This window comes from Emys orbicularis, chromosome 7 (genome assembly GCF_028017835.1).
Source record: "Emys orbicularis isolate rEmyOrb1 chromosome 7, rEmyOrb1.hap1, whole genome shotgun sequence".
Classification (NCBI taxonomy): Eukaryota; Metazoa; Chordata; order Testudines; family Emydidae; genus Emys; species Emys orbicularis.
Window position 1 is genome coordinate 101,944,925 of NC_088689.1, and position 26,331 is coordinate 101,971,255.

At 58.3% G+C, this 26,331-nt stretch overlaps 2 protein-coding genes across 3 annotated transcripts in view; both read left to right on the forward strand.

Annotated features, from left to right (window-relative positions):
• The first annotated feature begins 6,512 nt into the window (after positions 1-6,512).
• On the forward strand, positions 6,513-21,432 carry SF3B2 (splicing factor 3b subunit 2). Of its 2 annotated transcripts, XM_065407445.1 has the most exons (21): positions 6,513-6,627; positions 7,058-7,104; positions 8,890-8,967; positions 9,397-9,699; positions 11,419-11,545; positions 11,736-11,836; positions 12,086-12,182; positions 13,001-13,089; positions 13,793-13,996; positions 14,820-14,957; positions 15,298-15,378; positions 15,922-16,149; positions 16,530-16,679; positions 17,007-17,096; positions 17,456-17,563; positions 18,240-18,347; positions 18,882-19,024; positions 19,182-19,283; positions 19,746-19,845; positions 20,692-20,877; positions 21,148-21,432. In XM_065407445.1, exons 1-21 carry the CDS (start codon positions 6,513-6,515, stop codon positions 21,217-21,219), a joined length of 2,667 nt encoding a protein of 888 aa, XP_065263517.1. In that variant the 3' UTR covers positions 21,220-21,432. The 2 variants fall into 2 exon arrangements, with proteins under 2 accessions (XP_065263517.1, XP_065263518.1); XM_065407446.1 differs by lacking the exons at positions 6,513-6,627; positions 7,058-7,104; positions 8,890-8,967; positions 9,397-9,699 and having other exon boundaries at positions 11,475-11,545; positions 12,086-12,191; positions 13,004-13,089.
• A 4,463-nt stretch (positions 21,433-25,895) lies between these two features.
• The window catches only part of PACS1 (phosphofurin acidic cluster sorting protein 1), a 102,717-nt gene continuing 102,281 nt past the window's right edge, over positions 25,896-26,331 (forward strand). Inside the window, exon 1 of the mRNA XM_065407273.1 lies at positions 25,896-25,951. Coding sequence (XP_065263345.1) covers positions 25,896-25,951 — 56 coding nt within the window. The remainder of the gene's footprint in view (positions 25,952-26,331) is intronic.

The following is a 26,331-nucleotide window of genomic DNA, read 5'->3' on the forward strand; positions in this document are numbered from 1 at the left end:
GCACTGAGATGCAGACATTTCTCGGATGGGGCATGGGGTGGGGAGGGCTGTTTATACTGGGACTCCTTGCTCAGTGCTGAGATGCAGCTGCCTCTGGGGTGGTGTGCAGGGGCTGTCTATAGAGGGACCCCTTTGGCTGAGAGCTTTAGGGCAGTGGGCTGAGCTGTGGACAGTGGGCATGTGTAAGAACAGACAGGCAGTAGCAGACACAGACAGATGGACTCAGATGCGGGGGTCTCCATACACCCCCAATGGGTTGAAGTGGGGGAGGGCTTGGCTCTGAGCTGGAAGCTGCTGGCCCATGGAGGGGCAGAGGGTGTTGAAGACCCATGGGGGAGTGATTACAGGGTTAAATGTTTACAGGGTCTCCTTCCCCATGGCTGGGGTTGGGGCGGGCTGGCAGGGTCTGTCCCCTCCTAGGCCAGGGGGGCTGTGCCCCTCTGTCCCCTCTAACAAGAGAGTGAGGGGACCCACGCAAAGGGGTTTCTCTGCCCACTGGGCTAGGATCCATGGTGATTAATGGCCACACAATTGCCCTTGCATCCTGCCCATGCCTGGCAGGATGGGGCATGGACACCACCCCTCCCCCGCTCCTTGATGCAGCCACCAAGTTCCAGAGGGAGACGCCAAATGATATGAGGGGAGGGGCCACCCCCAGCGTTAGGGAGCCAGCCATTGAGGGTCACTGTGAGGTCTGGGTCTATCCCTCCAGAGGGACAGGGAGGCACCACAACACTCCCTCCCACACTGCAGCATCCCACAGGGAGTCTGCATGACATTCCCATGTCACTGTCAGAGAGATCCACACCAGGGAACAACCCAGGGGTCCTGACTCCCAGCCCCCCCCCCCCATGCCTAACCACTAGACACCACTCCCCTCCCAGTGCTAGGGATAGAAGCCAGGAGTCCTGACTCCCAGCCCCCCATGCCTAACCACTAGACACCACTCCCCTCCCAGTGCTAGGGATAGAAGCCAGGAGTCCTGACTCCCAGCCCCCCATGCCTAACCACTAGACACCACTCCCCTCCCAGTGCTAGGGATAGAAGCCACGAGTACCTGCTAGACCCCACTCACCTTTTAGTCAGTGCCCCTTGCAAGGCACAGGTTAATGTCACCTGCCGGGACAGAGACAAAAGGCTCACTGCCATGGGACATGACAATGCTGTGCATGTACTGCCCTCTGGTGGGGGCTTTGAGACTGCAGGAGCATTGACATAAAAACCTGCTCCATATGTGTACAGAAGTTGGAGACACCAGATGGGAGAGGTAATATCTTTTATTGGACTGACTTCTGTTGGAGAGAGAGAGATGCTCTTGAGCCACATAGAGGTCTTCTTCAGGTCCGGGAAAGGTAGTAGAACAGATTGTTTAGCATAATTAGTTAGCACATATTCTAAGGGACCATTCAAGGTAGAGGGCCTGTTAACACCTCTGCAGTCATAGGACAAAAAGGGGGGTTAGTGGGTGACAGATTGTTGTTATCAGCCATAAATCCAGTGTCTCTGTTCAGTCCATGATTTTTAGGCCTTGTCTACACTACAGAGTTTTGTTGCAGCAAGTTATGCTGACGATCAAAACCCAGTATAATTACATTGCTCTGCATATTCACACAACGCTTCTTCTGTCGGCAGAGGAGCGTGTCCACGGTTGATGTTCTAGCATCAACAGAGAGAGCAGTGCACTGTGGGTAGCTATCCCACCATGCTACTCACCACCTTCTGCAGCTAGGAGTTGTGCGAAGGCAGAATGGATCGCAGTGCATCATGGGTAAGGCTTTGTGTTTGTCATGGAAAGTCACGGATTCCGTGGCTTTCTGTGACCTTTGTGACTTCTGCAGTGGCTCACGTGGCTGGCCCGGGAGCCACCTGAGCAGCTTTGGCAGCCCCTGGGTTAGTTACACTGGCTGCTGCTGGGGCAGTCTTGGGGCCCCCCTGCTACCCCCCAGCAGCAGGAGTTGGGGGGGCTCAGGGCTAGGGGTTGGGGTGCTGGGCGGTCCTTACCTAGGGCGGGCTCCCTGGAAGGGTGACAGGACCTCCATCCTTCAGCTCCCAGCAACACGTGCTGCCTCTGCCTGCAGGCACTGCCCCCGCAGCTCCCACTGGCTGCGGTTCCCAGCCAATGGGAGCTGCAGAACTGGGCCTTGGGGCGGAGCGGAGCCAGCACGTGGAGCTAGGAGCTGGAGGTCGGGGCTTCCCAGGAGCCGGGTAGGGAACCTGCCCCAGCTCCACCAACCCGCCCCCCCCCCCTCAGCACCCGTGGCGCCCCCGGGCCACGCCCCCCCGAGCACCCGCAGTGCCCCCCCAGGCTGTGCCCCACCGAGCACCCATGGCACCCCCCAGGCCGTGCCCCCGCCAGTACCCGCAGTGTCCCCGGGGTCCCCCTCCAGCACCCCCGGCACCTCCCGGGACCACCCCTCCAGCACCCGCAGCACCCCCTGGGCTGCTCCCTGGAACCGCTACCCCCAAGTTTTAGTCAGGGATATATGGTAAAAGTCATGGACAGGTGATGGGCCAAGAATTTTTGTTTACTGCCCATGACCTGTCCATGACTTTTATTAAAAATACCCATGACTAAAACGTAGCCTTAATCATGGGTGCGTGCTCAATGTTCCATGATGCAGTTTTTTCCATCCCATCATTCCATGGGCTTTCGACTGTGCTTCGTGGCATTTCTCAAGGGCACCTGTTTACTGTGCGCCGACCATCTCTGCCTGAATGGATGGATCCTGAACTGTTCTCTACTGTTGTGGTCACTGTTATGAACACATTGTGGATGGTCATGCAGTATATCATGAGCTCCCAATCCGAACAGGAAACAGAGGTGCCTGACCTGCTGTGTGCTATGGAAAGAAACAACACCGGATTATTTTGGCATTCACAGAGCAGCTGCACATGGTGGACCATCACTTTTGGACTCAGGAGACAAGCACAGAGTGGTGGGATTGCATTGTTATGCAGGTCTGGGATGACCAGTGGCTGCAGAACTTTCAGATGTGCAAAGCCACCTTCCTGAAACTGTGTGAAGAGCTCGCCCCAGCACTGCAGCGCAAGGACACCAAAATGAGAGCTGCCTTCTCGGTGGAGAAGCATATGGCAATCACTGTGTGGAACCTGGCAACTCCAGACTGCTACTGGTCAGTCGTGAAAGAGTTTGGAGTTGGGAAGTCCACTGTTGGGGCTGATTTAACGCAAGTGTGCAGGGCCATTAATCACATCCTGCTATAGAGGACTGTGACTCTTGGCAATGTGAGAGAAATAGTGGATGGCTTTGGGGCAATGGGATTCCCTAACTGCGGCGGGGTGATAGATGATATGCATATCCCAGTTTTGGCCCCGGATCATTTTGCGATGGAGTACATCAATAGAACGGGATACTTCTCTACGGTATTTCAGGCACTTGTGGATCACCGTGGCCATTTCATTGACATCAATGCGGGGTGGTCTGGGAAGGTGCAGGATGCATGCATCTTCAGGAACACTGGCCTGTACAGAAAGCTGCAAGTAGGGACTTTCTTTCCAGATCAAAAGATTCCAATGGGGGATGTTGATCCTGGGAGATCCAGTGTACTCCTTACTCCCATGGCTCATGAAGCCTTACACAGGAAACCTGGACAGCAGCAAGGAGCGCTTCAACAATGGGCTGAGCAAGTGCAGAATGACCGTAAAATATGCCTTTGGCAGATTAAAAGCATGCTGGCGCTGCCTTTATGGCAGGTTAGACCTAAATGAGGAAAATATTCCCATGGTCACAGCAGCCTGTTGCGTGCTCCATAATATTTGTGAGGCTAAGGTTAAAAGTTTCCCCCAGGGTGGAACACAGAGGCAGTTCACCTGGCAGCTGATTTTGAGCAGCCAGATACCAGGGCTATTGGGGGGCACAAGGGGGGGCTATTCAAATCAGGGAGGCTTTGAGGCACCATTTTGACAATGAGCTCCAGTAAGCATCCAGAAACATGTCTTTCTATACAGCACTCTGCCATACTTTGTTAACTTGCTGCCATGCATGAAAATTTTGATTGTTCCTGACCGTGATTTGTTCTCAGCAAATGATTAAATTGCCATTGTGTATTAATTCCTGCGGCAACCACCATGTGTAGCAGACAAATAGAGATTGGCTATCTTTCAGAGAGTATGTTTTTATTAAATACCAATTAACAACACACACAAAAGGCTTGGTGAGAAGGGAGAGAACAATGAAGGGCAGTGTAGGCTTTTATAGCTGTGTGTAAGTCCAGCTATCATTCTGGAAACTTTCCAAAGGGGTAGAATGAAGGGGTACTGAGACGAGTCAGGAAGTTACAAGGAATGTGTGGGAGGAATTTGGGAAGGGCATGGAAAACAGTTCTGTATTGGCTGCAGGAGCTGCCGAGCACACATGAATTCTGCCTGCAACATGATTAGGGACTTCAACATCTCTGTTTGCTCCTCCATCACTTTTATCATCCACTCCTGGCCCATTAAAATTCGCTCCTGGCTCTCCTTTCTGTCCTGCCTGTCTATTTCATAATTTTCTTTTAAAGTCTCTCTCCATGCCCTGCGTTCTTGTTTTTCAGCCTCTGAGGATTGGAGCAACCCTTGAAACATGTCCTCCTTGCTCTTCTTTGGTCACTTCCTTGTCTGGTGGAGGCGCTCCACCGATGTGTAGGTGTGTCGGCATTCCCGGGATGCAACCTGAACTGTGGGACTGGTAAGCCCTCTGTCTCACCAACCTGGGCTCCCTCTTACACTGTGATGCTGTTGGCAAGCTGCAAACCTCTGGTAGGTACTGCTTTTACACAGACATCCACAGGCAGGGACACACCCAACTGAGTTACATTAAATGCTTCTCCCAGCCACTCGTGAACCAACAATAGAGAGGCTCCTGCCAATTCCCCTCAGCTCCCCAGCCTTGCACCCCAGAACTGTACCTTCTTGCCCCGGTCAGAAGCCTGAGCAGTGTAAGTTGGGAAGAGAATGGGAAGAGACTGTCTAGGAAGGAGTACAGCAGAAAGGGATCTAGGGGTTATAGTGGACCACAAGCTAAATATGAGTCAACAGTGTGATGCTGTTGCAAAAAAAGCAAACATCATTCTGGGATGCATTAACAGGTGTGTTGTGAGCAAGACATGAGAAGTCATTCTTCTGCTCTACTCTGCACTGGTTAGGCCTCAACTGGAGTATTGTGTCTAGTTCTGGGCACCGCATTTCAAGAAAGATGTGGAGAAATTGGAGAGGGTCCAGAGAAGAGCAACAAGAATGATTAAAGGTCTTGAGAACATGACCTATGAAGGAAGGCTGAAAGAATTGGATCAGTGATTGAAAGAATCACTACATGCATCCGAAGAAGTGGGTATTCACCCACGAAAGCTCATGCTCCAATACGTCTGTTAGTCTATAAGGTGCCACAGGACTCTTTGCTCCTTTGAAAGAATTTGGTTTGTTTAGTTTGGAAAAGAGAAGACTGAGAGGGGACATGATAGCAGTTTTCAGGTATCTAAAAGGGTGTCATAAGGAGGAGGGAGAAAACTTGTTCATCTTAGCCTCTAAGGATAGAACAAGAAGCAATGGGCTTAAACTGCAGCAAGGGAGGTTTAGGTTGGACATTAGGAAAAAGTTCCTAACTGTCAGGGTGGTTAAACACTGGAATAAACTGCCTAGGGAGGTTGTGGAATCTCCATCTCTGGAGATATTTAAGAGTAGGTTAGATAAATGTCTATCCGGGATGGTCTAGACAGAATTTGGTCCTGCCATGAGGGCAGGGGACTGGACTCGATGACCTCTTGAGGTCCCTTCCAGTCCTAGAATCTATGAATCTATAAGTTTATTACTCAGTCTGCCCCGCCCTCAATGTGGAGAGGATGCACACTTGCCTTTGTTCACTGAGCTGAGATTTCCCACGCACTTCAACCAAAACACACTGGTTTAGATAAAATATAAAACAGGTTTATTAACCACAGAAAGATGGATTATAAGTGATTATAAGTGGTAGGCGTAAGCGGTCAGAGGTAATTACCAAAGAAAATAAAAGATAAGGGCACAAGCTAAACCTTAAACCTTATTACACTAGCGGTATTTAGATCTAGCAGTTTTCACACCCACTGGATGTTACATCTCTTAATACACAGGCTTCTTCCTTAAGCTGGACCCACGCTGGGCTCTCCAACCCTTCAGAACTACAATTCCCAGAATGCAAAGCTACTGGGGGGGGTCAACTCCTACACGCCTCAGAACTACAACTCCCAGTGGAAAGCGCGGTAACTGGTTTCCGTACTGGTCGCTTCATTACATGCGCGCTGACGTTGTCCTACTGGGGACGCTCTCAGGACTACAACACCCAGAAGGCAGCGCGGGAGGAACCTTTCTCCCTCATTGGTTGTGCGTGTTAATGTCATCACGCTGGATGCGCAGCCGTGGCATACATTACCCGAAGGTAGCACTTCTTCTGTTTAGCTGTGAGCCGCCCGCCGCGTGCCTGCGTGGTGACGTAGGGGCGGCGCCTACGGCGGCTGTTCAGGGTCGGACCGGGCGGGAAGATGGCCACCGAGCACCCCGAGCCGCCGAAGGGGGAGCTGCCGCTGCCGGCCTACGGGGCCTGGGCGCCCGCCGAGCTGCAAGCGAAGTTGGCCGAGATCGGAGCCCCGGTGCAAGGTGGAGCCCGGACGTGGGGAGTTTGGGGGGAGGGAACTGGCTGGGGGGCGGCTCCCTCCAGGGGCTTCCGGGGCCCATGTGGGGGGGGGGGGGGCGGTGAGCCCCGCTGGAGGAAGGGGACACCACCTAGGAGAGGGGGTGGGAGCTGCTGGGGTGATGCCCGCCAGGGGGTGTCTGGGGCCCGTGGGCGGCGGGAAGCCCTACGGGGGTGGGCGTGCTTGGGGCCGTATCGGGGGGCAGGCTCTGTTCCGGCCCGCGGGCCCCGAGCTGCGTTTCCCAGACAGCCCAGAGATGTGGGGTAGGTTTGGGGGCAGACGGGCGCCTACTGGGCTGCTAGGGGTGGGGAGCCCCTGGGTGGGGAAAGGCAGCTGGTGGTGGCTCAGGGTCGGTTTTAGCCTGTGGGCTCTGACCCTTCATCTGTGTTTTCCAGGTAGCCGTGAGGAGCTGGTGGAGAGGCTGCAGACATACACGCTGCAGGTGAGGAATAACCTCTCCCCGTACACACACACCACCAAACACGCACTACTCACATGAGGCAAGGGACTTGCTCTGCCATCAGAAACAGCCTCCCCAGGGCCCTAGCTTGAGCCCTGACACCAGAGGTGAAAGTAAGCTGGTACAGTCCGCTACTGCCTACCGGTAAGAGCCGGTACGCAGCTGACCGTACCTGCAGGGCCGCTATGAGGGGGGCCAAAAGGGGAAGCTTCCCCGGGGCCTGGCAATTTAAAAGGGCCTGGGGCTCTGGCAGTGATTTAAGGGGCCCAGGGCTCCTGGCTGCTGCTGTTGCTACCGCGTGGCTGGAGTCCTGGGCCCTTTAAGTCGCTGCCACTACCCCGGGGCTCTGGTGGCGATTTAAAGGGCCCGGGGCGCCGGTCACTGCTGTGGTAGTGGCGGTGCCGGCCGGGAGCCCCGGGCCATTTAAATTGCTGCTGACCGCCCTGAGTCCTGGTAAGTCCCTTAAGTTACTTTCGCCCCTGCCTGCCACCCACATCCCAACTTCTCTATATGAAAGGGATCCGTACAGAGGCCCAAACCTGGGGCTGGCAACCTGCAGTGGGAAACCTTACTTACTGCCTGGCATGTACTGTAGTGTCACACCCCCAGCATGCATGATAGAGCATGCAGTAGGGGGCTCCCACCTTTACTGCCCCCATAGCCACATGCACACCATGCCAGCTACACAGTGTGAGCAGTAACCACACTCAACAGACTTGTGACTAGTGACAGTGACTAGGAACCAGGAGGCTACCAGCCTGGATTCACTGGTGTTAGAGTAAATGAACAGCGTTCGAAGATGAAGGCTGGTGTAGTGGTTAGTGCACTAGCTGGGATTCAGGAGACCTGGGGTCTAGTCCCTGCTCTGCCACAGACTCCCCCGGGAGACCTTGGGTGAGACACCCAGCCTCTTTAGGTCTCAGTTTGGCATCTGTATAATGGGGATAATAATGCTGCCGGACCTGTAAGGATAAACAAATTAACAACTGGGAGGCACTCAGATACTATGTTAACAGGGGCCCGAGAGGTACCACTCAGTGTGAACAGGAAGCTGGGTTGTGACCATCCTCTCATTGAACCATCTTGGGTGCTAGTGACCTGTGGAAGGAAACTTGTGATCTTTATCTTAAGACTGGAACATGTGGGTGCTACGGCTATGTTGGGCGGGAGGTGGGGGCACCAGTGACATAGCCAGCGCTGTTCGGATGCCAGTAGGGAACTCTGTCCTAGCGAGGGTCATTAGGGTTTCATCTGGGCTCCTGTATTCCTTCCTGTCCCAAAATACAGCAGGGTCTGACTAGCCTGCCCACCTGCCCGCCCAACAACAGAGGGTTAATGGCAAGTGCTCTGCTCAGGCCTCACCTCTCCACCCCAGTATCTCTGCTGGTGTTCATAGTAATTAGGGCAATTATAGTGCAGCCTGGGGTGGAAGCTAGTGTGTGGGCTGCCGGGGGTGGCCTTACTTCTGTCCCCATCTCTGAGCCACATGGCCTGTGGACATTGATATCCCCATCCTGCTTTCTGTCTTGGCTATGGAGACTCTGGTATTGTGTTGTGGGGGTGTATGCGCAGCACAACCGGGCTCTATCTTGCTTGGAGAGCTCCACACTACTGTCCTTCCTTGCTGTGGTGGTAAATTAGCCTCCCCAGAGCCTGGAGTTGCTCTCCTGACCCAGCGCAAGCCAGTGGGAGTCTCAGAGAGAGGCTCCCCAGTGGATAGGCTTTCACCTGCTTTGCAGCCGCATTTACTGTGTCCTCTCTCCGCAGACTGGCATCGTGCTGAGCAGGCCGTCTCTTAGGGGAGATGATGGTGACAAGCCCACCCCACCCCCGATACCTGGACAGGTAAGTGAGGGGGTGTTTGGGAGGAGGAATCCTGGCCTGGCTAGGTCACTGGGGCTTCCCTAGGGGCTGACTGACCCGCTTTAGCTCTCCTATGTTGGGAGGAGGCTGTCCAGCTTCTCAGGGTGACTGACATTCATTGGTACTTCCTGCCAGGAGCTATTGCTAACCCCAGCACCCTGAAGAGCAGTGCTGTTCTACCTTCCTAAGTCCCTCCAACTTTGTCTGAGATCCAGGAGCCGCCTCCTCTTCCTATGCTGAGCATGCTCAGCGTTGCTTTGTGGCTCTTGGGCTGTTACTGCTGCCTCTGCGGTGGGGCACAGCAGCTCCGTGCCGGGCGATGGCTCTTGGTATAAATAACCTATGAATTGCTTTGTGATCCTGCACACTCTGTGTTGGTCCTGACCGCCTCATCTTTTCTCTCAATCGCAGCTCCCTGGGATCCCCTTGCCCCCTCCCCCCATGGGGATGCCACCCATGCAGCCCCCGCCACCCCCTCCTCCTCCCCCTGGCATCAGCCTCAACTTCCCCATGGGCGTGGGGCCCCCCCCGCCGCCCCCAGGCATGGGGCCCCCCCTCCGCATACAGAGCGTGGACCCCTCGGCTCTGTCAGAGGAAGATCGTCTGAAGCTGGCGCAGCAGCAGGCAGCCATGCTAATGCAGCAAGAAGAGAGGGCGAAGCAGGTAAGGGGTGTGCTGCAGGCAGAGGTGCTCTCCCTCAGTGCTGGCCCCAGGGTGGCACTAAAGGGTGCTGTGCTGTAGGGACTCAGTCTTTGTGCTCTTCCTTGTCTGACAGTGCTGACCCCTGTGTGGTGTGAGGCGGTGCTATGCTGCAGGGATCTGTAGGGGCCCTCTCCCCTGGCAGTGAGTGCTGACCCGAATGCCCCAGTGTGGTTAGCCCTGTGCTGCAGGGTATCTGCCAGATGACATGTAATGAAGATTCAACCACTTTGCTTGCCAAGAGTCTGGGCTTTTTAATCCTGGGGTCCTGGCCATTTGGCATCCTCCAATCCCCCCCTTCCCAAGTGCAATTTGAGTTGTGTATTGGCTTCTTCACGTCCTGCCCTAAACCACTGTGAAGTGCTAATGCTGAGCAGCCTCTGTGCCCCGCCCCAGAGGTGGCCACATCTCAGCACTAGATGAAGGATCCCTGTATATATAGCCCCATGCTTCACTTCAGAGGCAGCTGTTTCTCAATGCTGAGTGAGGGAAAGTTCACCTTTAAATTCTAGCTTGTGCAGTCTGTTCTGTCTGCCCAGTCTGCCCATAGCCAGGGGATAGGGAAAGACATGTGGATGAAACCGACCAGGTAGCAGAGCAGTGGGGTCTGTATGTCGTGTCTGGGCCTGAAGGAGCCTGATCTGGTTCCTTCCCCCCTCAAGTTGCAGAAGAGACGCTGCTCTCTCCTCTCTGATATTGAACTGAATTGGACCCAATTGCTGTCCTGGCAGAGAACAGATGTTGCGATCCATTCAGCTCCCTGTCTGGTTCCGCACACCCCTGCTGACCCATTCCCAGATTGCTGGCCCTTCCCAAAGCCCTGAGCAGGCAGGGGATGGGTGCCACTTGCCACCTGCCTGGCCCCTGAGCTCCTGGCCGGGGAGCCTAGTCCCCGGCCCCTCCCCTGCTGTCCCCCCTCCCCTACAGCCGCGCGGGTCGCACTCTGGCCCATCGCTCCCGCTGGGCAGTGTGGGGAGCTCAGCTGGCTCTGGCTGGGTGTCGCGGCTGCGAGCTCCTACTGCTGGTAAGGGAGCGGGGGTCCTGGGGGGCAGTCAGGGAGGAGGGGGTGGAGGTTCTGTGGGGGCGGTCAGGGGATGGTAAACAGGGAGGGCTGGGAGTCGGAGTCCCGGGGGGTCTGGCGGGGGTGTGGATAGGGGTCGGGAGGGCAGTCGGGGGACAGGGAGCAGGGGGGGTTGGATGGGTGGGGGGTTCTGAGGGAGGCAGTTGAGGTGGGAAGTGGGAGGGGGCGGATGGGGGGCAGGGGCCAGGCTGTTTGGGGAGGCACAGCCTTCCCTACCTGGCCCTCCATACAGTTGCGCAACCCCGATGTGGCCCTTGGGCCAAAAAGTTTGCCCACCCCGGCCTACAGTCTCCCCCAATAACCTTCAGTGCTAGTGGCCCTATCCAGCACCACCCCCCAGCCACAAATCTGCTCTCTCCCTGCAAATCTCCAGCTCCAGTGGGCCTTTCGAGTCCAGAATCTGCCCCCTCTGTCACCAGTGGCCCTATCTGACCTGATATCTCCACCACCAGAGGGCTCATGGCCTCATGTCTCCTGGCATCCCTCTCCATGATTATGGAGTGAGCATCCAACACTCATGCATGGCAGGGGTGTTGCCTCTCCCACCCCATCCCGCCACAGACATCCTGTGGGGAAGGCTGGGTGGGGAGCAGGGCTGCTGATTTTCAGCTCCCACTCATCAGTGACCTCTCCATGTGTTCTCCTTCTCTCAGGCTGCAGTCTTACTGGAACAGGAGCGACAGAAAGAGATGGCCAAGCTGGCCCCCCCGGTGCCCAGACCCCCTCTGGATGTGGGGCCTGTCAGACCCATAGGACCAAGGCCCCCAATGGTGCCACGAGGTGAGATTTCCCCAACTGGGGTATGGAATCTGGGGTCTTTCGCCTCTAGCAGGCTCTGGCTTTGATCCAGCCCCTGGCTGCTGCCTCTGCTTTGGAAGTAGGGTGTCAGGAAGCAACAGGGAGCTGGTTACTTCAGATCCATTCCTTATGGGGACTCACCCCTTTGTGTGTGTCTCTCCTGTCCATCTAGGTAGTGCCCCTGTGGGACCGCCGCTGCCTGGAGTTCCTATTGGTCCCCCTGGCCCAAGGCCGCGGGGGCCGCCGCCGCCTCCTGGGGAAGAAGGCCGAGAGGTAAGGATGCAGAAGGTGGTGGCTGGAGGGTGGCCTGTTGCTGGTGGGGCAGCTTTCTGAGACGTGTTGGAGGTAGAGAGGAGAATTCCTATCCCCCCACACAGGGTGGGTTCTGTACCTGGCTCTGGGAGGGGAATGGGGTCTGGGTGGGGTGCTAGGAGCCAGGACTCCTGGGTTGTTCCTGTCCAAGCCAGCCTGTGGGTCCTGTTGTGGTGCATCCCCCTGCTTAGTGATTGCCTCTGTTTGTAGACAGACGATTCCACCATTGGCCCCAAGATCCCTCAGGCCCTGGAGAAGATCCTGCAACTCAAGGAGATCCGGCAGGAGGAGCTCATAACCGTGCCTGGCACCACAGGTAACAGGCTCCTTCCATTCTGTTCCTGTGTGGTTTGGGGCAGGAGCTCTGGCTGCAGGCGGAGCCCTGACCTCTCCCAGCAGGAGGTGCTGTAGGGAGCAAGGGTAGGAGCTCTGGAGGGTCAGGACGGACACCTGGGTTCTATCCCCAGCTCTGGGTGGGGAGGAGAGTCTAGTGTGTTAGAGCTGGTGGGCGACTGGGAGTCAGGACTCCTGGATTCTACTTCTGGCTCATGTGGGAGTGGGGCCTAGAGGTTAGAGCTGGGAATTGCATGCCAGTGATCTGTGCCCCATCATTCTAAATCCTCTTGCTTCCCCTGCCCTGCTTTTTGGTTGTGCCCTGGCATTGGTGACTGCTGTTGGGACTTGCCCAAGAGCTGGCTGCTGTTTGAAGGCAGGGGGAATCCTGCCTTCCAGGCACACTCCAGTTAACCACTCTCTGCAGTGTCCATACCCCAGAAGACAGGATTGGCAGGCATCTCCTAGGGAACCCATCTCTTGTCCCTTGGTAATACTCCCCACAGAGCAGAGGCAACTAACCCGCCTGGGTTGTGTTCCTTCTATATGCTACACCCCCCCACTAAGCCAACTCTTGCACTGGGACAAATGGGGGCTGGTTGGCATGTGTCTATGGGGGGGTACAGGAGAATTGGCCTCCCTTGTAATGTGGTTGGTCACTCCTGCTCCCAGCATGCAGTTCTGAGGGGTTGGTAGGGCTGTTCCCTCCTTCTCTTCCCCCAGAGCTTGCTGCAGTGCATCTGACACCCTTCTACCCCCCTCCCCCACCTTGCTGATCTCCCTGTATTTCAGTAGATGACGATATGGAGACAGATTTGAAGGCATTGATCAGTATCTCTGCTTCAGAGACTGAGGAGGACATGGCTCTGTCAAAGAAAGAGGTGAGCAGGCTGTGTGCCACGCATTAGTCCCCAGCTCGTCAAGTGGCTTAGAGGGGGGAAGCTGGGAGCCAGGACTCCTGGGTTCTCTCCTCACTTCTGTGAGGAGAGCGGGGGGTACTGGGAGCCTGGACTCCTGGGTTCTATTCCCAGTCTGTCGTTGGCTTGCTGTGCAAGGTCTGGTCAACCCTTTCATCTCTCTCTGCTTCAGTTTTCGCTTCAGTTTTCACTTCCGTTGAATGAGGCTTGTCTATCTTCAGGAGCAGAGAGCTCTGTTAGATGCTGAGATGGGCACTTCCCCCTAGTCTAACCTCAGCCTGGCTAGTGACAGGTGGATTTAAAGTGACTGCATCAGCTGAGCACAGGCCTTGATGTTGAGGCTGAAAACACTGGCTTGGAATGTAATAGATTCCTATGAACCATGTTTCCAATTAGGGCGTTTGAATCTTTCCTGGCTGCCAGTGCTGCCCTATGCTGTCACCATAAAGTTCCTCCTCCAGAATTCTTCGTCATGTCTGCCATATATGGTGCTGCGCTGTCATGTGCAGTTGAAGAGCTGCCACTTACAGGATGGAGTGTGACTGCATCTCAGCGCTGGGGAGCGTTCCCTGTATAAACAGCCCCTCCCCCCCGCTCTACCCCAGAGGTGGCCGCATCTGAGCACCAGGGGAGGGACCTATAGTTATTAACACACTTCTCTCGGCAGAGGAACCGTAAGCGCCGTAACCGGAAGAAGAAGAAGAAGGCACGTGTGGCAGCACAGGGCACAGAGGGCAAAGGGGAGAAGGAGTCTCAACGCACTGAGCCCAAAGACACCGAGTCAGTGGTGGAGATTGAGTACGTCACTGAGGAGCCGGAGATCTATGACCCCAACTTCATCTTCTTCAAGAGGATCTTCGATGCCTTCAAGGTGAGCCAGGCTCAGGGTGCAGCCCTGGGGTTTTGGCGCTACACAGGTAAAGGAGCCTCTAGTGGTTAAAGTGCTGGCATCTGGCCGAGGAGTGGTGTCTAGTGGTTAGAGCATAGAAGGGTGCCAGGACTCCTGGGAGGGCAGTAGGATCTTGTGGTTAGACCAGTGGGGCTGGAAGTCAGGACTCCTGAGTTCTATTCCTAGCTCTTTGAGACCCTTCTCTTGAGTGGGGCATGGGGAGACTCACGGGCTGCACTGAGCCCCAAATCCTGTGGTGATCTGTTTGCAATGGGGCGGGGGAAATAGCTGCAAGCTCCATCCGCCATGGCTCTGGGGGCAGTGATTCCTGCCTCATCAGGATACAGATCAGTGTCTGCCCTCCAGCATCATGTTCCCTGCAGCCTGGGAGGGGGCACAAGCTGGGTTCTCGTGCCTGCTCCTGAGTTGGGAGCCTTGGCTGACCCCTAGGTGGTGGTGAGAGGAGGGGGAACTTCCCCTCCATAGTTCAGAAGTCCCTCCTCTTACTTAAGGGCCTGGATTGCAGATCTTCATTCCCCAGGGCAGGAGCACCCCCACATGGCCTGGATCCCCCATCTGTTCTCTTTGGGGTTCTGCTAGCTCCTCTGAGGAGATGGGAAAGGAGCATCCTTCACTCTGTCCCCCAAGTCTTGTGCCTCCCCCGCTGTAGGGCTCCCAGCTGCTCCTTGGGGGACAATTGCTCAGGCTCATGCACTCCTGCTTAAATCCCCCTCCAGTCAGTGTCTCCTCCCTGGGGATGGAGTCTCCAGCCTCTGCACCTTCTCACCCTCCCTTACCCCCACAGCTGACGGATGATGTAAAGAAAGATAAAGAGAAGGAGCCCGACAAGGCAGACAAGCCAGAGAGCGCAGCCGCACCCAAGAAGAAGGGCTTCGAGGAGGACCGGAAGGGCAGCGACGATGACAGTTCCGATGATGAACAGGTGGGCTGGGGGCGGGGCCAGGCAGCTAGCCAGTGGAACTCCCTGCCACCACAATGTCCCAGAGCTCAGGAGAGACTTGGGGGCGGGGGCAGGTATTGCTAGGGATCAATTAGGCTGGCATCTGCACTGACCCCAGTTGGTGCCATGGCCCCGAGGCTACAAAGCTGGGCTAGTGCTGCAGGGAGGTACTTTATTGGGAGTGGGAGATCCTTCATCTGCATCTTGCACTGGCCAGTATTAGCGTGTGTGGGTGGATACTGGGTCCATTGGTCTGGTCTGGTGGAAGTGGTGTGGGGGACTCGGGCTGGATGAGCCTATTGTGTTTCTTTCTTGGGTCTAGGAGAAGAAACCCGAGGCCCCAAAACTGTCCAAGAAGAAGCTGAGACGCATGAATCGTTTCACGGTGGCAGAGCTCAAACAGGTGAGATGGTCAGTCAGTCACCTCCATTGCCATGTGGGTGTCTGTGTTACAGCTTCTCTGAAGGGGCACCCCCTGGGGAACAGAGCTGGCCCTGCTCAGGACGCTGTAGGGAGGGATGGGACTGAACAGCCCCTCCCCTCTCAGCCCCTGGTTCAGGGCACAGGGGACTCTGCATTGGGGTTGGTGCCCTCTGGGCTCATGGCCCAGCTTGGCCAGTGGGGTTGGCACTATTTAGGCAGCAAGAGTGAAACTGACTCAGCTGGGTGTTGGGCCGTGCTTTTTCTCGCAGGGGACACGGTACCACCAAGGGGTCTCCCAGGATGAACTTGCCTTGGGTCCCGTTGGGACTCTTCGGCCTCTGCTGTCTGGCTGGGATGCGGCTGATGGAGCAGAGGGAATCGGATGCAGTGGCTGGGAATGGGGGGAGGGAAGAGAGAAGGTTCTGGTGCTCTAAAGGTTAAGCTGTTGGTCTGGGGTAGAGATAATGGGAGGGCGGTGAACTCTGGCACTGGGAGGGTTAAGCCTGTGCTGTCCTGTCCCCAGCTTGTGGCGCGCCCGGATGTGGTGGAGATGCATGATGTGACAGCCCAGGACCCCAAGCTGCTGGTTCATCTCAAGGCCACCCGCAACTCCGTGCCAGTGCCCCGGCACTGGTGCTTCAAGCGCAAGTACTTGCAGGGCAAGCGGGGCATTGAGAAGCCGCCTTTCGAGCTGCCTGACTTCATCAAGCGCACGGGCATCCAGGAGATGCGAGAGGCGCTGCAGGAAAAGGTACCCACACGTGCACCACACTCCAGAGGTAGCTGCATCTCTGTGCCAGTTGAGGGATCCCTGTCTAAACAGTCCCTACTCTCAACTCCTTTGATCTGGGTTGCTGTGTGGTGACTTGAAGGGACTGGTGCTATATTCCCCTCCCTGGGATGACTGCAAGACTTGGTCCTGTTATCCATTGCCATATTTCTGTGCCGCCTGCCCCTCACTCCCTCCCCCCTGTTGGTAGGTCAGGTCTGCCTCCTGGAGAGGGGTTTACATCCTGGGCCCTGCAGGGGGTGGCAGGAGGCTGTTTGGTGGCACTGTCTGTCCCTGCAGCTGGAGGGGGCCCATGGCGTGGTTGAGGTATGCTCACAGTCTCCTTTCTCCCACCCCCCTAGGAGGAGCAGAAGACCATGAAGTCAAAGATGCGGGAGAAGGTTCGCCCCAAGATGGGCAAGATCGATATTGACTACCAGAAGCTGCACGACGCCTTCTTCAAGTGGCAGACCAAGCCCAAGCTCACCATCCATGGAGACCTCTACTACGAGGTGGGTGTGGGGCCCGGGGAAGCCCTGTCCCTATGGGAACCCCTCAGATGGGGCAGTGGCTCCGGCTGGGGTCTGGGCCCAGGGCATGCCCCATGCCGTGACTCAGGAGGGCAGTCTCCATCTCTGGCAGACAGATGAGGATTGTGGGCTGGGAAGGAAAACCTATCCTGGCCTGGCTCTCTCTGACTCTGGGTTTCTGGTTGCTGGGAGCCTCTCCCTGGCTGGGTGCTAGGCTGTGATCAGCCCATGTGGGGTGCTGCCAGAGCCCACTAGCATTGGGGCACCCCCTCGCGATTGCTCTGACCCCAAGACTCTCCTCTCCACCAGGGCAAGGAGTTTGAGACGCGGCTGAAAGAAAAGAAACCAGGGGACCTGTCAGACGAGCTGCGCATTGCCTTGGGGATGCCCGTTGGCCCGGTAAGTGCTCTTGGAAGCCGCCTGTCAGACGAGGGTAGCTGGTGTGACCCTCACCTGCTGATCCTACGGCCAGCCTTTGGTAGGCAGCTAGTCATGGCCACTGCATGGCTGGGCACCTCAGGTCTAGAACAGCAGAGCAGCTCTAGGTGGGATTGCAGGGCACTGGCAGAGCTATGGTGGTGGGAAGGTAGGTAGCAGGGGCCTGTAGGTTGGGACTGAGGGGTGCCTGTGAGTGAGAGATGAGGTTTTCAGTCCCCCCCTTCTGGGACTTCCTTGCTGATGGTCCTGGGGGCTGGTTAGTCAGGGCTGGGCAAGCAAGTCTGTCCTATTGGCTAACACCATGTCTCTACTGGTTCCAGAATGCCCACAAAGTGCCACCCCCGTGGCTGATCGCCATGCAGCGCTACGGCCCACCTCCCTCCTACCCTAACCTGAAGATCCCGGGCCTCAATTCACCCATCCCAGAGGTGAGTGCTGTGTCTGTCCTGCAGGGTGCTGGGGAATGATCCCTCGCCCCATCATGTGCTCTTTGGGTGTCTGCAGGGCTCTTGAATGGCAGGGCTCTCTATGGCACTGTCACTGGTGCCGGGGTGCTGTTGGAGTGGTCCTATTCCAAGAAGCCCCTCCCCATTTGGCCCTTTTTCACTAGGGGGGAAAAGGGACTCTTAACTCGGGGCAGTGCTAGTGCAGCTGAGGCACTGGGCTCTCCCATAAGCTCAGTCTGCCAATACAGAGTGACTCTATCCCTGAGACTCCCCTTTTCCTAGCGAAGACCAAGTTGGAGCAATGGCCTCTTTCCCGCTTGCCACTCCCGAGCCCCCGCCATGGATCGCTTTCATCCGGCACTCCACGCTTCTTGTTCCTGTGTTCCCCACTCCGCTCTTCTTCCTCCTGCCCCACTCGCACCATCCAGAGACCTGTATTAACCATCTCGGAGTGAAATCTACCCCTTCTGCCTAGAAACCAACACAGTCACAAGGGGTGAGAGGAGCACCGACCCAGCTTCCCAGAGGTGACTTAGCCAGAGTCAGTGGCTGGGCCAGGACGAGAGCCCAGGAGTCCTGGCTTCCAGTTACCCCCTGCTCTAATCAACTGGACTCCACTGTCCTCTGGAGCCTGAATAACTCTGTCCTCTTGTCCCAGGGCTGCTCGTTCGGGTACCATGCCGGGGGCTGGGGGAAACCCCCCGTTGATGAGACTGGGAAGCCCCTGTATGGAGACGTCTTTGGGACCAATGCTTCTGAGTTCCAGGTAGGTAGTCAAGTGATCACAGCCCTGGGGAGACTGGGTGGGGGTGGGAATAGCCATTGCCTGGGGGATTGGGGTCACATGCCACTCCTGTAGCTTTCTAGGCATAATGGGATGAGCTAGGGGCCACCCACTGGCCGGCATTCTCCTTCTTTGGTACTGCCAACCAGGCCGGGGCTCTTCCAGGGTGGCGGGAACCAAGACGAATACACAACCTGCACTGACCCATTACCTCCCCGCTGGGTGTCAGTAGGACCCCTGGAACTGCTCCTCTGTGGGGCTGATGAGCTGAGGCAGAGCCGGGGGGCAGCATGGCTGGTGCTGGGGAAAAGATTGGATCCCTGAACGTTGGAGACTGAATCCCTGTTCCTACTTGTGCTGGAATGGTGCCCCCTAGAGGAGGAAAGCCCATTTCCCTACTCCTCTGAGCCAGCCTGTCTCCCTGCTTGGCTGCTGAATTGGAGCAGCACCCTCCAGTGGGGAGAGGCCCCTCGTCCTCACATCTTCCTCCATCCAACCCATCTCCCCTCATTTCAGACCAAGGCAGAAGAGGAGGAAATCGACCGGACACCCTGGGGAGAGCTGGAGCCATCAGACGAGGAATCCTCAGAGGAGGAAGAGGAGGAGGAGAGCGATGAGGAGAAGCCAGATGAAACTGGCTTCATCACCCCGGCTGACAGGTCGGGGTGGGGGCTGCCCTGGCATGAGCTATGGTGGCACTGGCGTGGGGTTGTGGTGGGTGGGGGCATAGTCAGTGATGGCCATGTGAGGCTCCTCTGTTCCAGCCAGGCCATGTGGCCCAGGTGCTCTCTCTAACCATTTGCCCTTCCTCCCCAGTGGCCTGATCACTCCAGGCGGCTTCTCCTCCGTCCCTGCCGGCATGGAGACTCCTGAGCTCATTGAGCTGAGGAAGAAGAAGATAGAGGAGGCCATGGATGGGTAAGTCAGGCCTCTGCCTTGCTTGTGCCACTCTGCTCCCCCCCAGGGAGCAGGACTCGAGAGAATCCTATGGAACCCCAGGGGGCACCGTAGTGTGCACTCTGTGCTGGCCCTAATGCCCCCATGTGCTGTACTGCAGGGAGTGGGGTGGGGCTCAATAAGGGGTGCAGACCCTAGCGTGAGCCAGGGCGTGATGCTGTTATTTTGGAGGGCTCTGTCACTTACCTTCCCAGTTGGGGCTCTTAGTCCTGCTCTTTTGGCCCAGTCTCAGCCCTGCTGTTTCCATTCTGCTTTCCAAATCCCTCCTGCTGTTTCATTAGGGCCAGACACTCTCTTCTCCACTTCCTATCCCAATCTGCTGTCTGGCTACCAAACAGCCCACCCCAGAGGTAGCTGCATCTCTGCCCCTGTGGCACTCATGGCCTGTTGTGCTGATCCTGTCTCTGTCCCCCTTACCCACAGAAGTGAGACGCCCCAGCTCTTCACGGTGCTGCCAGAGAAGCGAACAGCCACGGTTGGGGGTGCTATGATGGGTTCCACTCACATCTATGACATGTCCACGGTGAGTGACTTAGGCCAGCCAGCCAGGTGAGCTCTGGGACCTGAACCAGTGACGAACGGCTTGGCGGGATGGGGGCCTGTACTGCCAGAACCCACCTATGCTCTCTGGGCCCCTGGAGCAATTGTGGTGACAAGGCTTACCTGCATGGGAGGGGCTGTGGGATGGCCCTGCCCATTGTTGGCACTGGGAAGGGGCGGTGGGGCCCCTGGAGCAATTGTGGTGACAAGGCTTACCTGCATGGGAGGGGCTGTGGGATGGCCCTGCCCATTGTTGGCACTGGGAAGGGGCGGTGGGGTGGGGCTGCTTGTCCTTGGCATGAGCACTGGTCTGTGTTCACCAGTGATCTGGAGCAGGGAGAGGGCCAGCTGGGCAGGGGAGTCGGGTAGTGGGGCTTGAGGAGTGGGCAGCATTGGAGCAGAGAGAGCTGGAAAGCCATGGTGCTGGGAGTGGGGCAGGACTCAGCTGGATGGGCTATGGAAAGGGGTTGAGCAGCATGGAGGGCAAAAGGTGGCCCTTGGCTGCTGAAGGGCCAGGCTAGAACTGTAGTTCAGTGAGACCACCCAAGCCCAGTTCAAGTGCAAGGCCCTGGCCTTCCCCACTGCAGTTGGCTTGTGGGACTCACTGCCCACAGGGTCTCATGGTGGCTGGGAGCCAAGCAAGGTCTGGGTGTTTCTGTGGGAACCCTGGGCATTTGAGGCGAGAACTCTAAATGCTTTGCCTGGGGGAGATTGTCCCCCCCAGTAAGATAAACCAGGCTAGCTTGGCCCCTGGCTGCTGTTCCCTGGGGGCAAGGGCTCCCCCCTCCCATGCATAGTGCTGGCGTCTCACCCTTCTCTTCACCTGCAGGTGATGAGCCGGAAGGGGCCAGTGCCAGAGATCCAGGGAGTGGAGGTGGCGCTGGCTCCTGAGGAGTTGGAGCTTGATCCGATGGCCATGACCCAGAAGTACGAAGAGCACGTGCGGGAGCAGCAGGCCCAGGTGGAGAAGGAGGACTTCAGTGACATGGTGGCTGAGCACGCAGCTAAGCAGAAGGTAGGGGGGGGGGGGGGCGGCAGGGCTGGGGGAAGGGGGGGCTTGGGGTGGGACATGGGGCTGAACCCTCTATGGGGTACCAGCTCCTATCTGGCCCCACAGGGTAGGAGATTGATTGGCTCGGGGTCAGTGAATGGGATACAGAGCCTGTCCCCTCTAGGGGGTGCCAAAGCTCCTGTCCAGCCTCAGGGTCGGAGGACAGACTGGGTCACGGAGGAGGTTGTTTCCCTTGCTGGCTGAACTTTTTCTCTCTCTCTCCCCACCCTGCAGCAGAAGAAGAGGAAAGCACAGCCCCAGGACACGCGTGGGGGCGGCAAGAAGTACAAAGAGTTCAAGTTCTAGCCCCATCCCCTTGGTTTGCATCCCTTCTGTTTTTAACCCACTTGTTCCTGTCCCTGTGCTGTGGGGAGAGCCACACTCGCTGGCGCCCCCTGCTGCTCAGCCCCCTCCAACTGTTTTGTGTTTTTTTTTTTTTTTTTTTTTTTTTTTTTTTTTTTTTTTTTGTAAATAAAATCCTGGGTTCTGGGGCGATACCCCTGCCTGGGTTCTCGCTCAGTCTGGCCCCTTGGATCTTGTCTCTAGGAGGCGAGCACTGCCTCCTCCCTTTGCTGTCTCAGGATCCCCATCAATCACTGCACCTTCCCCTCTTTGGCCAAATGCTGTGGGGCAAGTGGAGACAAGGGGGCCATGCAGCGTGGGCTCCTGGGAATCTTGCTCCTCATGCAATAAGCCACACTGTGGAGACTTGGACGTAGAGCTTCCTGTTGCCTGGGTGCCAGGCCTTGGAGTACAGTGATCTCTGTGCACTCTGCTTCCGGTTCCCTGCTGGCTCTGTGTGGGGCTCTGCCAGGCAGGTGAGATCTCCAGGTCTATTGTAAAAAGCCAGTGGGAGCAAAGGGGTAGTTGCCTTGTAGGGCTGTGCTTTGCGGCGTAATCTCCCCTGGCAGGCCCCCCTCTGTTGTAGTAAAACTGTGCTGTGAGCTGGGTCACTGACCTCGCCCCAGGGCTGCAGCCCCTCCCATAGTGTCTCAGGGCAGCCCTTGCTGCTTTGGGAAGCGCTGGCCCTGGGCAGAGGGGACAAGGGGCAGCTGCATATGAAGCAGCACTGCCGCCCAGCCATCTCAAAGTGCTTGCCAGTCATCCCCGTGCAGCAGGCAGTGACTTGCCATTGCTCTGTGTGACCATGGGCCAGGCAGGGGATAGAACCCAGGAGTCCTGCTAGATAAGCAACGAGCTAGAAACATCCGGCTGTAGCTTTTGTGCCATAGCTGCAGGCTGATGGCACAGCTGGCCACCTTAGCAGGAACCAGCTGTCCTGGAGCTTGGGGCAGTGTTGGCTGTGGCTGTTTGAGAGGGGAAACTTTTCCTTGGCCTCAGCACAGGTGATCTGTGCCCTGGCCGGGAAACCTGGTTCTTGTTTCACCCCGGGGTGCGCTGAACCATGGGCCCCTCCAGCCAGCATCCCCCACCCCAGGCCTTCTCCTCTGTAGTGGCTGGGTAGGTGGGATCCAAACTCCAGCTCCTTTCTGTCCTGATGCCTGCGCTTTGCTTCCTGCTGGTCCCAGCAGCTGCAGCAGTGTGGCATGGCAGTGCCTGTGACTTTAGCACACTCACTGCAATGCAGAGCAGTGGGCACAGCGCAGCCCTGGCACAGGGGTGGGGTTCTGGTCTGCTTAGACAGGAGCTTTTGGGCACAGGGAGGGATGGCAGGGGAACTGGGCTTCCTACTGTCCCATCACCTTGACAGTGCGGGGGGGAGCGGGTGGGGAGTTTAGGGGCTGCCTTGCTCAGCAGCTGGGAGTGTCTCTAAAGCTGCTCAAGGAAAAGGGTGCTGCCCCTCCTCCCCCAAATCCCCAGCAAGCATGCAGGTCTTTGCTGTGTGCCTGAGAGAGGGGACTACTAGTAGCTGCCTCACTGGGGTTGAGAACAGAGCAAGGAGGGGTGGATCGGTCTTGCTGTCTGGTGCTGGGCTGGCACTTGGCCATGTATGGCACTGAAGGAGCTGGGGGCATTCTTTCCCTGGAGAGAGGCCCCCACCCCTTTGCAGTAACCAACCTTGCCAGCTGCAGCCTAGGGCTTGCCCCCTGGGGAAAGCAGGTGCATGGCACAGCCTTGGTGCTTGCCTAGCACAAGGTGGCTGCAGGCCAGAGCTCTGCTAGCCATGTCATTTACATGACCCCCCCCAGAGCTGGGGGAAGGGAAAGCTGAGGCCAAGTAAACACTTTGACCTAGCGCTGCCCTTTGGTGCTAGCTGGGACCTGTGCAGCAGGCTGGCTACACGGCAAGGGCTCAGACTGGGTTCCTATGCCCCTTCTCTCATGCCCTCCGTTCTGCCCCTGCAAATGGGGAAACAGCTGGAAGAGCTGGGGCTAGACCTCTGGCCCCCTGCCCCCACTCTATTCCAGAGGCTGCTCCCTTTTCAGTCTCCAGTCTTGCAGTTGCTGTGGGAAGCTCTTGGGCTGGGGCTAGCGCCTGGCACCCAAGCTGCTGCGTGGCAGTGGACAGGGCTGCTGGAACAATTTGTATTGGGGGGGAGGGGGGGTGTGTGCTAGAGAGCCACTGAACCAAACTAAACCCTGTATATAATGGAAACCGCTTCAAACCAGAGGGTGCAGCAGTACCCCTAGTTCCAGCACCTATGGCAGTGGGAGAAAAGAAGTGAGCCAGCACCCTCATTTGGGCTGCTTTCCTGCCCTGCCTCCCCACCACCATTCCCTTGCTGGCACAGAGGGCTCCTGGGGCCTAGAGCTGGGCTGAGTGACTCCCAAGCTGGGGAGGTCTCTCCCCAAGCCAGCATGGGCCCAGCCCCCCTGCACTAGCATAAGTGGGGCAGTGGAGGGTGCCAGTAGGGGGCAGGCTGGGACTAGGGCAGAGAAATATGTGCCTGAGCAGGGGCTCTACCTAGCTGGAGGTTTAGTGGGGGGGAGGGGGAAGAGGGCCTGGGTTAGTAGGGGAGGAGGGGCAGAGGGAGTTAGTGGGGGTGTGTGGATAGGATTAGAGGGGGGCAGCCAGGTCACTGTGGTGGGGTGGGCAGAGAGGGTTAGTGGGGAGTGTGGAAAGAGGGACAGGGGCTGGGTTAGCAGGTGAGGGGCAGAGAGGGTTAGTGGGGAGTGTGGAAAGAGGGACAGGGGCTGGGTTAGCAGGTGGGGGGCAGAGGGGGTTAATGTGGGAGATGGGCTGGGTTAGTCAGGGAGCGGGTTAGGGGGAGGATGAGAAGGAAGGGAGAGGATTAGAGGGGGGGCAGAGAGGGTTAGTGGGGAGGGTGGGAAGGGGGACAGGGGCTGGGTTAGTGGGGAGGGGGTTAGTGGAAGGAGGGAGGCAGTGGGGTGGATGGGCAAGAGGATTAGAGGGGGTTAGTGGTAGGGTGGGAAGGGGGGGAGGTAGTGGGGTTGACGGGAAGAGGATTAGAGGGGGCTGGGAGTGGGCAGAGGGAGTTAGTGGGAGGGAGAGTTAGGGGATGGGTTAGCAGAGAGGAGGCTGGGGGGGTTAGTGGTAGGGTGGGAAAGTGGGGAGGCAGTGAGGTGGGTGGGCAGAGAGGATTAGAGGGATGGACAGGGGGTTAGTGGGAGGGAGGATTGGGGGCTGGGTCACTGGGGAGGGAGGGAATGGGGGAGGCAGGGGGTGGGTGGGCAGAGAGGATTAGAGGGGCGGGAAGGGGGCTGAGGGAGTTAGTGTGGGGGTGTGAAGGGGGAGGCAGTGGGGAGGGGGCAGAAGGATTTAGTGTGGGGGTGGGAGGGGAGGGCAGTGGGGGTGGGGGGCAGGGTGGGGGCTGAGGGAGTTAGTGTGGGGGTGGGACGGGGGAGGCAGGAGGGGGGTGGGCAGGCAGAGGGGGTTAGTTGCAGGGAGGACTGGTGGCCGGGTTAGTGGGGAGGGGGGCAGAGGGATTTAGTGTGGGGGTGGGAGGGGAGCAGGGCCGGCTCTGGCTTTTTTGCAGCCCCAGGCAAAAAAGCCTCCGGCCGCCCCCCCCCCCCCCCCCCCGCGGAGCCCGGGGGGGGGGGCGGCGAGCCCCGCTCCGCTCTCCCGCCGGGGGGAGGGCGGCCGGAGCCCCGGGGCGAGGGTGCCGAGCCCCGGCGGGGGCTCTGCTCTCCCCCCCCCCCCGGCGGCCAGAGCGTCGGGGGGAGGGCGGCGAGCCCGGCTGTGGCCCCGCTCTCCCCGGCGGCCCGAGCGCCGCGCCGCCCCCCTCCAGGTGCCGCCCCAAGCACCAGCTTGGTTGCTTGGTGCCTGGAGCCGGCCCTGGAGGGGAGGGCAGTGGAGTAGGGGGGCAGAGGGGGTTAGTGGGAGGGAGGCTGAGGGAGTTAGTGTGGGGGTGGGAAGAGGGGAGGCAGTAGGGTGGGGGGCAGGGTGGGGGCTGAGGGATTTAGTGTGGGGGTGGGAGGGGGAGGGCAGTGGAGTGGGGGGGCAGAGGGGTTAGTGGGAGGGAGGGAGGTTGAGGGAGTTAGTGTGGGGGTGGGAAGGGGGCTGGCCTGGCCGGAACAGTGGGGGTGGGGGGGAAGCTCAGGATGTCCCTTCCGACCCTTTAAGCCGCGGGCAGGAGTTGGAGGCGCGCTCCCCTAAGCGGGTCCTCGCAGGGCTCAGCCCGCCCCTCCCATCTGTTTCCCGACCCGCCCCCCCCCCCCCCCCAAGCACGGGCACGAGCCTGGCGCTCCTGCGGGGTGGAGCCGTGGAGAGGCGCGAGCCCCGCTGTGACCAATCAGGTCGGCGCGGGCTCCCCCGTGTCCCGCCTCCTGCCCTCGGGAGCGAGCGGCGGCGGCGGGCGGGAGCGCGCCCAGGGCAACAGGCAGGGCCGGGCAGCGGTGCGGGTCCGGCTCGACTTCATGGCGGAGCGCGGGGGTCCCGGCGGCGGGGGGCAGCGCACCCCCGCCCCGCAGCCCGCGGCGGCCGTGCTCCCCCAGCAGTCTCCCTCGGGGCAGCCCCCGGCCCAGCCCCCGGGCGCGGCGCCCCTGCCCCCCAAGCTGGGCTCCGGGTCCCTCACCCCTGGCGGGGCGGCCCCGGCCGGGCCGGCGGGGCGCCCGGTGCAGATGAACCTGTACGCGACCTGGGAGGTGGATCGCAGCTCGCCCAGCTGCGTGCCCAGGTGAGAGGCTGGTGGGGCGCGGACCTGACTCCCTTCCCCGGAGAGACTAGCTGGACCGGACCCTCCTTCTCCCCCTCCCCGGAGAGACCCGGCTGGACCGGACCTTCTCCCCCTCCCCGGAGAGACCCGGCTGGGCTGGACTCCTGACCCCCTCCCCGGAGAGACCCGGCTGGACCGGACCGGACCCCCTCATTCCCCCTGCACGGAGACCCGGCCGGAACAGACCCCCTGCCCATGGAGAGACTCACCTTCACTTACCCCTGCTCCCTTCTCCTACTTTGTCTCACTATCTCCCCCCACCCCCCGAGACCACCTTGTCCTGCTTCTCCTTCCTAACGGGGGTCTCCTCTCTCTGCCCTGCTGCTGTTCCCTAGTTTCTG